Here is a 17,109-nt window from a genome sequence, read left to right as displayed (position 1 = left end):
CGGCTGTCTTTAGATAGTCCGACACCTGCATTAGCTGGCAGGGGAGATCGTGAAAAGTCGGCGCTGAGCTAGAAGTATCCTTAAGGATCCACTCACACGATGTGGTTAAGGAGCGGTTAGGACCACATCGAAAAATCGCATCCAATAAACGTATACTTTTCTCTATGCTGTTGTGTTTTTTTTACTGTAACCGCAATGAAAAGTTCACCAAATCCCGGTGAAAATTACATGCATTATTCAGATGCAATTCTAACCACAACTTAACTGCAATGTGTGAATGGACCCTTAACCCCTTGACACACCAGGACATGCCCGTATGTCCTGGTGCGGGGGTTAAATTATAGAGTGGCTCACGCACTGAGCCAGCTCAATACGCTGTGTGTGTCAGCTGTGTATCACAGCTGACACCTCACACTAACTGCCAGGAACTCTGATGCTAGCCGTTTAACCACTTAGATGTCACGGTCAATACACATGGAGAGCTGCAGCATTTAAGCCATTAGAATGAGGGGGCAGTCCAACAGCCCACCGCCCCCCCGCGACACAATCACGGGGTGCCGATGTTTGTCATGGCAGCTTGTGGGCCTTTATGAAGGCCTCCAGGACAGCCTTCTTTCTGCTCCTGTTAGGCCCTCGCAGGAGCCTGTAAAAATTGCAATACACTATGACACATTAATATTGCAGTGTATTGAACCAGCGATCTGACGATCACTGGTTCAAATCCCCTAGGGGGTCTAATAAAAAAAAAAGTGTTAAAAATAATTAAATAAAGTAGTCAGTAGTGCACAAAAAGAAAAAAAATAATCCTCCAAAGTAATGAACAAAATTCGTATTGCCGCGTCTTCAAATTCAAACCTAAATTAAACCGCCAGAATCTATGTTTTTTGGTCACCTTAGCACTAAAATAAAATTATGAAAAGTGATCAAAAAGTCCTATGTACCAAAACAATGTAACAATAAAAACTACATCTCGTCCCCGCAAAAAGTAAGCCCTCACACCGCTCAATCAATGAAAAAATAAGAAAGTTATGGCTTTCAGAATGTGGCGACACCAAACAAATTTTTTTGACTATTTTTTGTAATAGTAGTAAAACATAATAAAAACTACATCATTTTGGTAGTGCCGTAATCATATTGACCAGCAGAATAAAGTTAAGTAGTCATTTTTACTGCACAGTGAAACACGTAAAAACGAAACCCCCCAAAAAATGGAGGAATCAGTTTTTTCCAATTCCACCCCACAAATAATTTTTTTCAGTCTCCCAATACATTATATGGTACTTTAAATAGTGCCAAAAGAGACCAAATCTCCTCCCGCAAAAAATAAGCCTTTTACACTACTCCATTGAAAAAATGACGCTTCTTGAAAGGCAGGGAGTGAAAAACGAAAATGAAAAAAATGAAAAATGGCTGTGGCACCAAGGGGTTAATAACCTTCATGTAAAGTTGTATGAGCCATCATTAAGGGGATAAAAGGAAAATAAGATACAAATGCAGTAAACTATGAAGGTTTTTTCACAAATGCATAAAACAACAATAACAAAGATGTTTAATGTCGTTTTTGATTGTTATACCTACCGGAAACATTTTGAAGACCTGTAATTTATAAATCTTTATCCCTTTTCCAATTCTATAGCAAGGTAAAAGTAGAGTAATGTTTCTTAGGTACTGTGCAAATAATATTATCAGTGTTAAAACCCTGTAAAAGAGAAATACCCAATTTAGGTCATAAGTCTATAAATAACAATATTAATTTTATACCATTGGGTCACATGCACACAGCAGTGCCATGTTGGAGGCAGCCATATTGTATGCAGCTCTGTACTACAGAGTGGTAGGTTCCCCATGTGCTGCTGTATTAGGGTATGTTCACACGGCAACGCCAATTACGTCTGAAATTACGGAGTTGTTTTCAGGCGAAAACAGCTCCTGAATTTCAGACGTTTTGACAAGTGCACGTGTTTTTTACGGCGTGGATGTAATTGGAGCTTATTTTCATTGGAGTCAATGAAAAATGGCTCCAATTATGTCACAAGAAGTGACATGCACTTCTTTGAAGCAGGCGTCATTTTATGTGCCGTCTTTTGACAGCGGCGCGTAAAAAAAAGGAAGGTCAAAATCTGCCTCAAAATTCCAATCGGACCAATTTACGTCATTACCATACTATACAGCATAGCCTGGTAATATCAAGGACTATGACTGCAGTGGGAGTGTGATCAAGGTTTATTCTCATATCATTTGCTATTCAACTAACTGCAAATTCCTGCAAAATGGATCAAAATGTCTGACTTGGTTAGCAAATGTTTGAAAATAGGAAGTCCGTTCTAAAGAGAACTCCTGAAGTGTATGAACAAATTGACTGGATGTTACTATTCCCTTTGTAAAGGGTTATGTCCCAACAAATTCTGACACTGTCCAATCAGCTCTGACAGTGTTAGACTTTGTGGGGAGAGTAGGGGAATGGTAATACACAGTTATCAATTTATTCAGGCATTACCAGGAGGAATAACAAATGAACGTCACAAGGAAGAGTTATGAGAAATACAAATCTATACAAAAACAGACATGACAGTAAAGCTGTCCCTCTACTTACAGAATGGATATACCCCAATGAGACCCTGCTCTTTGTCCTGCAGCTTCAAAAACAGAAAGACCGATCAAGGAAATTGTTGGTGCAACAGTAAGAGGTCCTATGTAGTTGAGCAATGCTCCTGGAAGGCCAACGAAACCAATTATTATTTCAAGTATGCTTGAAACTATAATTGATCCTTGTATCTGCAGAGTAAGAAAATAAAAATGGTCAGTTGTGCAAAACTTAAGAAATCGTCATTTGACTTTAGAAGTACAGTTTTTTGTATGTTTTATTGGAGGTTTTTTATTGGAGGTTTTTTTTTGGCCCAGAAACTTTTTATTTTGTATTTTAAAATAGAGCAGAAGCATAAAGATTTCCTTTATTATTTCCTTTTCTTTAGGTACAGTGGATAGATTTGGCGTTAAAAATCTCTCTGCCAGTAGGGAGCAGTTTCTTCTTGGCCCGGTGAGTATGTTTGCATAGTGACGCCTGTAGCAAGAGTCACATGCTAGTCAGCACTACTTAATGTAAATGTCAATATTAGCAGCAGTTAAGGCCCCATGCACACAAACGTATTGTTTCCTGTCAGTAAATACTGGCATAAATACGGGTCCTTGGTCACACGTATTCGACCCGTATTCCACCAGTATTTACGGACCCGTTTTCTCTGCACTAATCGGCAGCCCCTTCTCTCTATCATGATAGAGAGAAGGGGCAGCCCTTTCGGGTAGAGTTTCCTCAGCGTTTGAAAGTAAAAAAAAGTTAATGCGTACCCCGGCCAATGTCTTGGTGACGCGTCCCTCTTCTGACATCCAGTCCGACCTCCCTGGATGACGCGGCAGTCCATGTGATCACTGCAGCCTGTGGTTGGCCTGTGATCAGCTGCAGCGCTCACATGGGATGAAACGTCATCCGGGGAGGCCGGACTGGAGGAAGAAGAAGAAAAAGAAGAGTTCTGGGTAAGTTAACTTTTAATACTAGTAACTATTAGTTACTGCTGTCGATCAGTTAACTCTTTCAGCACCCTGGACAGTGACTATGCCCTGACGTCGCCTAGCAACGCTCCTGTAATTACGGGTGCACACATGTAGGCCGCCCGTAATTACGGTAGTCCCATAGACTTCTATGGGCCTGCCCGTGCCGTTATTACGGCCTGAAATAGGACATGTTCTATATTTTTCAACGGCACGGGCACCTTCCCGTAAGCATACGGGAAGGTACCCGTGGCCAACAGAAGTCTATGGGCCCGTAATTACGGCTTGCAATTATGGGCGTTTTTACGTTCGTATGCATGAGGCCTAAATTTTCAGATCGTTCCACAGATAACTATGATTTTGATAGAGCCACGTTAAACACAATCAACAATAAGCAATAATTCTATTGTTTATCATTGACCTTTTCCTGTACTCACACACTGGTCAATTATCGTTATGATCGATAGAATGTATTGTGACAATTATTGGCCAATGTAAACGGTCGTTGAGCCTCTTTCAGTAAAATAATTGGTGCCAATCTATCATTGGATCCTGAGGAGCAGAGTCAGTAGTCATGAAAAGAGAGGTCATTGTTGTTTCTATGTGTCCAAGCAAATTTGGCAAAATAGGTGATGATGTAAAAGTGTCAATCTCAGAAATGGCTGCCCTTGTGGATACTGATCTCCCTAAAAGCCGGGAGAACAGCCCAGTTAGTAGTCGGAAAATGGTAATACAGGTAAAGATAGACATTTACTAGTTATAGAATATTCTATAATCAAGAAGACTGATAGGATAATTTATTGCCAAGACTGCGTCAACGAAATGGGTTGTGGTCTTAATGGTGCCAGGGTTCGGCATGTGGTGGAATGGGTGGATAAATTACTGGGATGGGCTGGTGATGACCGAGCTGTAGTGGTCCATGTGGGAAACAACAACTGGGAATAATTTGAAAGAACTAGGCTCCAAGTTGAAGGGAAGGAGCTCCAAGGTTTCATTCTCTAGAATACTACCTGTGCCATGTGTAACACAGGAAAGAGAGCCAGAGTTTAGGGAGTTAAATGCATTGTTTAAAGGGCCATATCTGATCCGTGGAGGTCCCACACTTTCTATGGGGCTGCCGGAGAAAGCGCTCAACTGTCTCCAACAACACATGATATGTGACAAATAACGATTATGGGAAAACCCAGTTATGGGAAAACCCCCCAGATGGAGTGGGCTGCACAGGCTGGTACTTTAGTGATAATGGGAGATTTTAACTACCCAGATATTAATTGGTGTCATGGTTTGGCTACAACTTCCAAAGGGAGACATTTCCTCAATCTTTTGCAGGATAATTTTATGGCCCAGTGTGTGGAAGACCCGAAGCTCTGTTGGATCTGGTAATTTCAAACTCTGGAGAGCTTGTTGGGTACATCACTGTTCGTGAAAACCTTGGTAACAGTGCCCACAATATAGTTGCATTTTACCTATACTGTAAAAACAAATACAGGCTGGGAGGACAAAAACACTTAATTTTAAGAAGGCCAATTTCCCCAGGATGAGGGCTGCAATTCAGGATATAGACTGGGAAGAACTAATGTCAAATAATGTGACAAATGATAAATGGGAGATCTTTAAATCTACTTTGTATAATTAGGCCTGATTCACACGAACGTGTTAAACATCCCTGGGACGGCCGTTGAAACAGCGGCCATCCCATGTACCTATGTTATTCAAGGTGGCCGTTCACACAGCTGTTGTTTCAATGAACAGTGTGAAGGGTCCATGAGAAAATAGGACATGTCCTATCTTTTCACTCATCACGCATCCCTCCATAGACTCTCAACTATGGGGGATGCGTGACATCGCATCCGGCAGCGCTGAGCACGGATGCAACTCGGACGTGAAAAACTGTAGTTTTTCACGTCCAAGATGCTCAGCGTTCGTGTGAATCAGGCCTTATAGTGCAAAATGTATTCCTATAGGTAACAAGTATAAACGACTAAAATTAAACCCTGCATGCTTCTGTAAAAAAAGCAATATGTATATGACAAAAAAAAGGGCATTTGAAAAATACAAATCTGAGGGTACGGCTCTAGCCTTTGAAAATTCCAAAGAGATTAATAAAATCTGTAAAAAAGTAATAAAATCAGCAAAAATACAAATTGAAAGGCAGGTGGCAAAAGATAGCAAAGCATGTCCTAAAACATTCTTCAAGTATATAAACGCAAAAAAGCCAAGGTATAAACATGTACAGTAGAATCCCTAATTAGTGGTAATGGGGAGTTGGCCGCAGGGTATCCCAAGCAGAGATACTAAATGGGTTCTTTAGCTCTGTATATACAACAGAAGAAAGAGCAGCTGATGTAGCCGGTGCCAATGCTGTTAATATATCAATTAATATACTGAACTGTCTGAATGTATATATGGTCCAAGCTAAGTTAAATAAAATGAATGCGCACAAGGCCTTGGGACCAGATGGGTTACATCCAAGAGTTCTTAAAGAGTAATTATAGACCAGTAAGCTTAGCATCCAACTTGGGAAAAATGTTTGTGGGGCTATTAAGGGACTATATACAGGAGTATGTGATGAAAAAGTAAGAGTATGTATGTGCGCTAATCCTCGGCCGCCGAATCTGAATGAGTTGCTGAGTATTAAAGGGGTTGTCCAGGAAAAAAAATAATCTAAAAAGTGTCCCCCAGCCTTGGTTTGCCTTCCCCAATACCCCCTATTAAACTTCTATCCAGTTTTTATTCGATCATCTCCATCCTCACTGCTGCTCTTTCTGTTTGTTTACATCCCTTGCTTCTGGTCCTGGCTGTTTCCTGTCTTGTAACCCACCATACCCATGATCCCTTGCTGCATCTGAGGAGACAGCTTACAACCCTCCTTCCAACCTCCACAGCATCTCAGCATTTGTTCACACTATCATTCCATGCTCTAATTCCAGGCAGTTCCCTCCCTGCACACAGTCACACACACTAAGGGCATGTTCACACGCACTGTTTTCAGACGTAATTTGGGCGTTTTACACCTCGAATTACGCATGGAAAAACGGCTCCATTACGCCTACGAACATCTACCCATTGCTTTCACTGGGTTTTACGATGTACTATTCCCACGAAAAGTAATTTTATGCATCGCTGTCAAAAGATGGCGCGTAAAATGACGGCTCGTCAAAAGAAGTGCAGGACATTTCTTGGGACGTTTTTGGAGGCATTTTTCATTGACTCCATTGAAAAACAGCTCCAAAAACGGCCGTAAAAAACGCAGCGAAAAACGTGAGTTGTTAAAAAAAACTTCTGAAAATCAGGAGCTGTTTTTGCCTGAAAACAGCTCCGTATTTTCAGACATTTTTGACTCTGCGTGTGAACATACCCTGAGGCTGGATTCACACGAGCATGTTCGGTCCATAAAGGATGGAACGTATTTCAGCCGCAAGTCCAAGACCGAACACACTGCAGGGAGCCGGGCTCCTAGCATCATAGTTATGGACGACGCTAGGAGTCCCTGCCTCGATGCGGGACAACTGTCCCGTACTGTAATCATGTTTTCAGTACGGGACAGTAGTTCCACGGAGAGGCAGGGACTCCTAGCATCAAACATAACTATGATGCTAGGAGCCCGGCTCCCTGCAGTGTGTTCGGCCCGGGACTTGCGGCCGAAATACGTTCCTTCCTTTACGGACCGAACATGCTCATGTGAATCCAGCCTAATAATCATCATTATTCTTCGTGCCTCCATCTATCCCTGATCTAAGTACAGGCACCCATCACCCCCCCGGGCCCTTTTCACAGCCTGATAAATGTAAGTTTGCCCACTCCACCTATGTCAGACGGCCCCCTGTAGGTAATGCCTCACTTCACTGACAATATATGGACAGTGAAGTGAGGGACTTCTCCTGGATCGGAATCCCTGGCCACAACGGTGGGGATTCCGCTTCAGAAGTCCCTGACATCACTGTGTCCATATATGGACAGTGAAAGCAGGGACGTCTCCCGGAGGGGAATCCCCGGCCACAGCGGTAGGGATTCCGCTTCAGAAGTCCCTGACGTCACTGTGTCCATATATGGACCGTGAAGTCAGGGACTTTCCTGGAGAGGAATCTCTGGCCGCTGTGTCCGAGGATTCAGTTTCAGGAGTAGAGTACCGCTCCAGGAAAAGTCCCTGAAGTCACTGTCCATATATGGATAGCGAAGTCAGGGACTTCTCCTGGAGCGTAATCCCCGGCCACAGCTTCGGCAACGCTGTGGCCGGGGATTAGGGATTCCGCTCCGTCTCTTCCTTCTCACATGCACGTCAGTGCGAGAGCTCCAAGAGTGAAGAAGGAGGAGGAGGCGTGGACGACGAGACAGGAGGGGGCGTGTACTATGATTGATGATGCTCCGTGTCTTTGCTCAGCCAGCACTTCCTGCTGTGTAGAGACACGGCGTGTCATCAACTACATCTACAGGCGGCGGGATCAGAGGAGGCGGAGCTCTGAAGAGCTCATGAAACATCCGCCCGGCCCACTGCCTGTAAATGTAGTTGATGACGCGCCGTGCCTTTCTCAGCCGCAAATGCTGGCCGAGCAAAGACACGGTACGTCACAGGAAATACAAATATTACCCTGGGTGCGGTCACGTGACGGCAGATCGGAACACGGTAACGATGACACAGGTAAGCAGACACTATATTAGAGATTTTATTAAATATGTCTAATTAAGTTAAAATTTAATTAAACTTTATTCCTGGACAACCCCTTTAAGTAACATCTCTGTAACTAGAAAGTTTATAGAATATCCAAGGGCCCCTATACAGTTAGACAGTTATGAATCAAACCCATCCCTTTCACAAAGTAGGTTAACGTAACTTGTTGATAATTATGTGGCTGCTGTTTAGGGTTAAATAGATCGGATACGTGGTTATCCTAGTGACAGACTAAAAGATTTAGCAGAGTGCAAAGGGAACCCCTAGTGACAGTCTAAATGTAGGTTGAAGGGTTTAGCAGGCCAGGACTTAGCAGAGCGCATAGGGAACTTCCGTTTGACAGACTAAAATATTTAGCAGAGTGCATGGGGACATCTGGAGCTGCTGTACGTGTGCCCAAAATGCTGGCCAGCCAAGATGTAGGGACACGCCGCCCAAGGTTTAGGGTGGGGGTAAAACAGCAGCAGAAATTGTTAGAAAACTATGCGGGGAAAGGTTTAGTGAACCTAGAGAAAATATCGTAGAAAGCGAGAATGCCCAAGTAGGGGAGTCCAAAGTTATAAAACACAAGAAACAAAGTTGTCAGTTGTAAGTAAGAATTAACCACCGTCTAATTCTATAGATAGTGACATTCCAGTAGAAAAGAATGTGCCAATGTATAATTCTTCTATGTACAGCTTTATAAACGAACGGTTTACAGAAACAAGAGGTTTCCAGAGGTGACATGCCCTAATTTATTGGCAATACAGAGAGAAAGGCGTCATCTGAATTCATAAAGGAATCAAGTAACTCTTCACTTCCTAAAAAGGAAACATTGGGTGTAATGTTCTGGGATTATTGATAGAGAGATAGACGTGGATTAAGAATTGGCTAAAAATAGACATAGAGCCAATAGGATAATTTTAAGTGTAATGACCATGGATTGTAGAAGGAAAAGTGAGATTGGTAAAGTGAAGATTCTTATGTATTTCTATCCAGATCTGGTTGTTTGAATATACTGTATATCATCTGTCCTAAATGGTCACTAATGAAATTTCCTCTCGTTTTAGGAGGTTTTTTTCCAAGACATTTTAAACATTACTGCAAACCTTTTTACTTTTTGGTTTATTTAACAGTCATTTTAATAATTGCATGGAATGTCTAACAAGATATATTGTTAATCTATAGTAACCGTGTTAGACTAATATAACTAATGTACAAGAGCACGATGACTCAGATCTTCATTGTGGAATGACCATGTGAAGATGCTGGTCATTGATTGACAGAAGCACTTGCTGACATTTTGACCTAATAGCTCATAAGTTTTGGCTAGTAAGGGGTTAATGCTACATTCTCTGTTATCTGTTGTATAGCTGTGTCTGCAGAGAGTGCACATGTAGTGCAAAATAAGAACTATAACTGAAAGATTAAGAGGAGAAAAAAAAAAGCCTGATAAAATCACAGGATTGAGTATTATATGCTTTATGTTTATATGTTATATGTTATTTTATATGTTTTATGTGTTGACCACAATGAAATACACATTTAATATAATGTGCATTACTAAATGAGGACTATAGTTCATTGGATGAATAATAAAAGAATAGAAGTTTATACACAGTCATTCTAGTTATATACTTGTTTTAACAAAGTTACACACAAAAGGTATAAATGTGTGAAATTGGATTCTCAGTATTGAGAGTGTCTGGTAACAGCCGGTATTGTGAGTGACTGGTGTGTGTGCTGAACTATTTTTAAGGGAAATGGCTTGTTTGAAATGACCACATAAGTTATTTCACAAGAAAGATTTTTAATGTCATTGGTACATTTTAGTTTATGATTGTTTGATATTAACAAGATTATATTGGCATATGATGACGCATATAGTGCACAATATGTTTCATTATTTGTGTTAATAGATTGGAAACAAATATTTTGCAAACCTCTTATTTATTTATAAGAGTATCCTTTCTGTTTAATGATGGTATATACATTACATATGCACACACAAATTGGTAAAAAATTTGACGTAATAAAAATGCAAATAAGATTACAGCATTCACAAAAGCTGTTGTCACGTTTCTGGTGTCAGATTCCTTTCCAGTCAATCTTATAGTTTCTGACATCCTTGTAGCAATTCAGGCTGTCATCCAATATAAGCCTGATGGACAGATTGAAGTTACTGATGATATGCTAAATTTTATGTGTGCTGCACTCTTTGGGGTATTGCACTAGGAGGAAGACCTCGCATCTCAGGAGTTATTGAGGGCGGTCCCTTCCTCCTCCTGGGCACAGGGTAAACAGTTGTATGACACATGCCTGTGGCCCCTGTGACTGTTAAAGTAATTGCAAACAGCCCTAAACCTCAGTTGAAGCAGTGCCCTCCGAGCCTCACACAGTTGAAAAGTATTGATAACCAGATAAGATTTTGGAGGCAGGGGTACTGTAAAGTAAGGGTGTCCTCCACTTCTGCCCTTATGTAACCCCTATATGATGCAATAGTGTAACCCTTCACTTTGACAGAGGAAGAAGTTGAAGCCATTAACTGTCTAAAGCATGCTATTGATCCTGTCATACCCACCGTCTTGTATCTGTGTAATAGCAGTAGCTCATCTACTCAAAGACAAGACAACAGACAGCGCAAAGATTAGCTTCTAGTTCTCATGGTGCCCCATGCTGTTCGTGAGATTCTTCATCAAACACACACTAAGTACATGTCTACTAAGTATAAGACTAGTCTCATGGCCACATCTAACCTAACCATACATTGATGTACATTGTTACAGTGTAGTACCCTGCTACATTACTTCTGCAGGGTCCAACAGAGGAGGAAGAGAAGGATAGGTTGTATGTTCAATGGAAGACTCAAGAGGGAATGGGATAAGTTGCAGGAAACAGCAGACAGTAAATTTCCAACTTGGTGGGAAGTTGATTTCTCAGCGTATTTGATTCCCTAGTACCCAGATCATCAACATAATTATCCTGAATTAATGACAATGGAGATGAAAAAAAAATAATAAAATGTAACAGAGGATTTAATATTTAATCCAGATTTTGAGTTTTTTCGTAGATGGTTCCAGGTACCACCATGTAGGATGCTACAAGACTGGGTATGCTGTCACTACCAACACAGAGGTAAAAAAGTAAGAACCACTCCCACTGTTAGGGATCTGCCAGGTACTTCATCTAGCTATTCTCCTGGGATTAATCAATCCACACCTGAGGCCAGACCTGTTCGACTGACACCATCTCCCACCAACCAGGGTGGCAGGCTCAGGAGTGGGAGAGCCTATCGCGGCCTGGTCTGTCGGAGTTAGCTCCGCCCCCTGCCCTTTATTACCTGCCCTGTGCTCTCCCTCAGTGCTTGTAATTCTTTTGGATTCCTGGCCCCACTGCTGCTTGCTCCAGCCTGCTTCTGCCGTGCTTCTGCCTTGCTGCAGTTCTGCTTGACCTGCTTTGCTTTGCCCCTGGCTTGCTTCTGTCTCCGTGCCCGCTCGGGTGTACTCACTTCGTCCTGGTCCTGACTGTTCGTTCGCCGCCCCGTTTCCTCGTGGCGTTCCGTGGCTACTGCCCCTTCCCTTGCGTGTCCCGTTTGTCTTCCTGTGCACTTAGCCAGCGTAGGGACCGCCGCCCAGTTGTACCTCGTCGCCTAGGGCGAGTCGTTGCAAGTAGGCAGGGACAGGGCGGTGGGTAGATTAGGGCTCACTTTCCCTTCACCTCCTTCCTGCCATTACATAATTACAAGCCCTTACCTAGTCTACCATTTCTCCTACGCTGACGCTATCATGGACCCCCTTGAGACCCTGACCCAGCAGATGCAGGGCCTCTCCCTACAGGTCCAGGCCCTGGCCCAAAGGGTCAATCAGGGTGACGCTGCTTTAGTAGTACCCCTCACCTCACCTCTAGAACCCGACCTCAAGCTACCTGACCGGTTTTCAGGGGACCGTAAGACGTTTCTCTCCTTCCGGGAGAGTTGCAGACTGTATTTCCGCCTAAAGCCCCACTCCTCAGGTTCCGAGAACCAGCGGGTGGGTATCATCATATCCCGACTCCAGGAAGGGCCCCAAGAGTGGGCCTTCTCCTTGGCTCCTGACGCCCCTGAACTTTCCTCTGTTGATCGTTTTTTCTCTGCCCTCGGACTCATTTACGACGAGACTGACAGGACTGCTTTAGCCGAGAGTCAGCTGGTGACCTTACGTCAGGGTAGGAGACCGGTTGAGGAATACTGTTCTGATTTTAGGAAGTGGTGCATAGCTTCTCAGTGGAACGATCCGGCCCTAAGGTGCCAGTTTAGGTTAGGATTATCTGACGCCCTGAAGGATCTGCTGGTTAGCTACCCCTCGCCTGACTCCCTTGACCAGGTTATGGCCCTAGCAGTACGACTTGACCGACGTCTCAGGGAACGTCAGCTAGAACGCTTCAGTGTGCTCCCCTCTGACTTTTCTGCGATCCCCCCCGAGGTCCCGTCTCCTCGCCCCTCCACGGAGGTCTCGGAGGTACCTATGCAACTCGGGGCCTCCATGTCCCCTCGACAACGTAGGGAGTTTCGCAGAATGAATGGTCTCTGCTTCTACTGTGGGGACGACAAGCATCTACTGAACACCTGTCCCAGGCGCAAGAATAAGAAGCCGGAAAACTTCCGCGCCTAAGTGATCATCGGGGAGGTCACTTGGGCGCACAGGTATTTCCCGTTAATGTGAAACGCAATAAAATTTTGCTTCCCTTTCAGGTCTCGTTTGCTGGCCGGTCTGCCACGGGCAGTGCTTTCGTGGATTCTGGCTCATCTGCTAATATCATGTCTGTGGAATTTGCTATGTCTCTAAAGATGCCTTGTATTGATTTACCTTATCCTATCCCTGTAGTAGGAATCGACTCAACCCCCCTTGCTAATGGTTATTTTACTCAGCATACTCCTGTTTTTGAACTCCTGGTTGGCTCCATGCATTTGGAGCAGTGCTCTGTACTGGTGATGCAGGGATTATCGTCTGATCTGGTATTAGGTCTTCCCTGGTTGCAGCTGCATAATCCCACGTTTGATTGGAATACTGGGGATCTCACCAAATGGGGTAATGAATGTCTTATGTCATGTCTTTCTGTTAACTCTATTTCTCCCCGGGAGGAGGTAAACACGCTTCCTGAGTTTGTTCAGGACTTCGCCGATGTGTTTTCCAAGGAGGCCTCCGAGGTGTTGCCCCCCCATAGAGATTACGATTGCGCTATCGATTTGGTGCCTGGTGCCAAGCTTCCTAAGGGTAGGATATTTAATCTTTCATGTCCTGAACGTGAAGCGATGAGGGTGTATATCCAAGAATGCCTGGCCAAGGGTTTCATTCGCCCCTCGACTTCTCCTGTAGGTGCTGGCTTCTTCTTCGTGGGGAAGAAGGATGGTGGTCTTAGGCCGTGCATTGATTATCGTAACCTGAATAAGGTCACCGTAAGGAACCAGTACCCACTTCCTTTGATTCCGGATCTTTTTAATCAGGTTCAGGGAGCCCAATGGTTTTCTAAGTTCGATCTACGGGGGGCATATAACCTTATCCGCATCAAAGAGGGGGATGAGTGGAAAACTGCGTTCAACACACCCGAGGGTCATTTCGAATACCTGGTCATGCCCTTTGGGTTGTGTAATGCCCCTGCTGTCTTCCAGAATTTTATTAATGAAATCCTGAGAGAGTACCTGGGTAATTTTCTTGTTGTGTACCTTGATGACATACTGGTGTTTTCCAAGGACTGGTCCTCCCACGTGGAGCATGTCAGGAAGGTGCTCCAGGTCCTTCGGGAGAATAATCTGTTTGCTAAGACTGAAAAATGTGTCTTTGGGGTACAGGAGATACCATTTTTAGGGCAAATCCTCACTCCTCATGAATTCCGCATGGACCCTGCCAAGGTTCAAGCTGTGGCGGAATGGGTCCAACCTGCCTCCCTTAAGGCGTTACAGTGTTTTTTAGGGTTCGCCAACTATTACAGGAGATTTATTGCCAACTTCTCGGTCGTCGCTAAGCCTCTTACGGACCTTACCCGCAAGGGTGCCGATGTCCTCCATTGGTCCCCTGAGGCCGTCCAGGCCTTTGAGACTCTCAAGAAGTGCTTTATCTCGGCCCCCGTGCTGATTCAGCCCAACCAAGAGGAGCCATTTATTGTGGAGGTTGACGCTTCCGAGGTGGGAGTGGGGGCCGTCTTGTCCCAGGGTACCAGCTCCCTCACCCATCTCCGCCCCTGTGCTTACTTCTCTAGGAAGTTTTCGCCCACGGAGAGTAACTATGATATTGGCAACCGCGAACTTCTAGCCATTAAATGGGCTTTTGAGGAGTGGCGGCACTTCCTGGAGGGGGCCAGACACCAGGTAACGGTCCTTACGGATCACAAGAATCTGGTTTTCCTAGAATCGGCCCGGAGGCTTAATCCTAGACAAGCTCGGTGGGCACTATTCTTTACCAGATTTAATTTCTTGGTTACCTATAGGGCTGGGTCCAAGAATATTAAGGCTGACGCTCTGTCACGTAGTTTCATGGCCAATCCTCCTTCCGAGAAGGATCCTGCTTGTATTTTACCCCCTGGTATAATCGTCTCTGCCACGGATTCTGATTTAGCTTCTGATATCGCGGCTGATCAGGGTGCAGCTCCCGGGAACGTCCCTGGGGACAAACTGTTTGTTCCCCTGCAATACCGGCTGAGGGTACTCAGGGAAAACCATGACTCCGCTCTATCTGGTCATCCTGGCATCTTGGGCACCAAACACCTCATTACCAGAAACTATTGGTGGCCTGGGTTGCCTAAAGATGTTAGGGCTTACGTCGCCGCTTGTGAGGTTTGCGCTAGGTCCAAAACCCCTAGGTCCCGACCTGCGGGCCTACTACGTTCCTTGCCCATTCCCCAGAGACCTTGGACCCATATCTCCATGGATTTTATCACCGATTTGCCTCCATCTCAGGGCAAGTTGGTGGTGTGGGTGGTAGTCGACCGCTTCAGCAAGATGTGCCACTTTGTGCCCCTTAAGAAGCTACCTAATGCCAAGACGTTAGCTTCTTTGTTTGTGAAACACATCCTGCGTCTCCATGGGGCCCCAGTCAATATCGTTTCTGACAGAGGGGTACAATTTGTTTCCTTATTTTGGAGAGCTTTTTGTAAAAAGTTGGAGATTGATCTGTCCTTCTCCTCCGCCTTCCATCCCGAAACTAATGGCCAAACGGAAAGGACCAACCAATCCCTGGAACAATATTTAAGGTGTTTCATCTCTGACTGTCAATTCGATTGGGTCTCATTCCTTCCCCTTGCTGAATTTTCCCTGAATAACCGGGTCAGTAACTCGTCAGGGGTCTCCCCGTTTTTCTGTAATTTCGGGTTTAACCCAAGGTTCTCCTCCGTCTCCCCTGGTTGTTCCAATAATCCTGAGGTAGAGGAGGTTCATCGGGAACTGTGCACTGTCTGGGCCCAGGTTCAGAAGAACCTAGAGGCGTCCCAGAGCGCACAAAAGATTCAGGCGGATAGTAGACGTTCTGCTAACCCCCGGTTTGTCGTCGGGGATTTGGTCTGGTTGTCGTCCAGGAACTTGCGCCTTAAGGTCCCGTCCAGGAAGTTTGCTCCCCGATTTATTGGACCTTATAAGATCATTGAAGTCCTCAACCCTGTATCCTTCCGTCTGGAGCTCCCCCCATCCTTTCGCATACATGACGTCTTCCATGCCTCCCTCCTTAAACGCTGCTCCCCGTCCTGGTCCCCCTCGAGGAAACCTCCTGTTCCCGTTCTCACCCCTGAGGGGGTGGAATTCGAGGTGGCCAAGATTATGGACAGTAGGATGGTCCAGGGCTCCCTCCAGTACCTGGTCCATTGGAGAGGATACGGGCCGGAGGAGAGGACTTGGGTACCTGCCCGTGATGTTCACGCTGGGGTATTGATCAGGAGGTTCCACCTCCTCTTCCCCACTAAACCGGGTCCCCTTAGTAAGGGTCCGGTGGCCCCTCATAAAAGGGGGAGTACTGTTAGGGATCTGCCAGGTACTTCATCTAGCTATTCTCCTGGGATTAATCAATCCACACCTGAGGCCAGACCTGTTCGACTGACACCATCTCCCACCAACCAGGGTGGCAGGCTCAGGAGTGGGAGAGCCTATCGCGGCCTGGTCTGTCGGAGTTAGCTCCGCCCCCTGCCCTTTATTACCTGCCCTGTGCTCTCCCTCAGTGCTTGTAATTCTTTTGGATTCCTGGCCCCACTGCTGCTTGCTCCAGCCTGCTTCTGCCGTGCTTCTGCCTTGCTGCAGTTCTGCTTGACCTGCTTTGCTTTGCCCCTGGCTTGCTTCTGTCTCCGTGCCCGCTCGGGTGTACTCACTTCGTCCTGGTCCTGACTGTTCGTTCGCCGCCCCGTTTCCTCGTGGCGTTCCGTGGCTACTGCCCCTTCCCTTGCGTGTCCCCTGTTTGTCTTCCTGTGCACTTAGCCAGCGTAGGGACCGCCGCCCAGTTGTACCTCGTCGCCTAGGGCGAGTCGTTGCAAGTAGGCAGGGACAGGGCGGTGGGTAGATTAGGGCTCACTTTCCCTTCACCTCCTTCCTGCCATTACACCCACCCTCCATGTCGCCACAGGAGGTGGAGTTGAAGGTACTCGCTGAGGTGTGTAGACTGACTGAAGGTAAAACCGCAAATATATATACAGACTCTAGATATGCTTTTGGTATTGCACATGATTATGGCCTAATCTGGAGGAGCAGTGATTTTGCTGGATCCACAGGTAAACCCATAATGTCGAGAGAGTGAGAGAATTGTTTGGGGCTCTGACACTGCCAAAGCATGTAGATATACTCAAAGTGCCAGCTCTTACTAAAGAGCAAGCTACCCCGAAGCAAGGGGAAATAGACTTGCAGACAAGGCTGCGAAAGCTGCGGCTCTCACGTCCCTCAAAGAGGAGGACGTATTCTTGACCAG

At 45.3% G+C, this 17,109-nt stretch overlaps 1 protein-coding gene across 1 annotated transcript in view; it reads right to left on the bottom strand.

Annotated features, from left to right (window-relative positions):
* Positions 1–17,109, bottom strand: part of SLC23A1 (solute carrier family 23 member 1) — a 514,793-nt gene that overhangs the window by 204,261 nt on the left and 293,423 nt on the right. The window contains exons 7-8 of the mRNA XM_075859964.1: positions 2,594–2,775; positions 1,579–1,699 (exon numbers count right to left, since the gene is read on the bottom strand). Coding sequence (XP_075716079.1) covers positions 1,579–1,699; positions 2,594–2,775 — 303 coding nt within the window. The remainder of the gene's footprint in view (positions 1–1,578; positions 1,700–2,593; positions 2,776–17,109) is intronic.

Source organism: Rhinoderma darwinii, chromosome 3 (genome assembly GCF_050947455.1).
Source record: "Rhinoderma darwinii isolate aRhiDar2 chromosome 3, aRhiDar2.hap1, whole genome shotgun sequence".
NCBI classification, from domain to species: Eukaryota; Metazoa; Chordata; class Amphibia; order Anura; family Rhinodermatidae; genus Rhinoderma; species Rhinoderma darwinii.
Note: the sequence above shows the minus strand (reverse complement) of the source record. Positions and strands in the feature narration are given on the sequence as shown.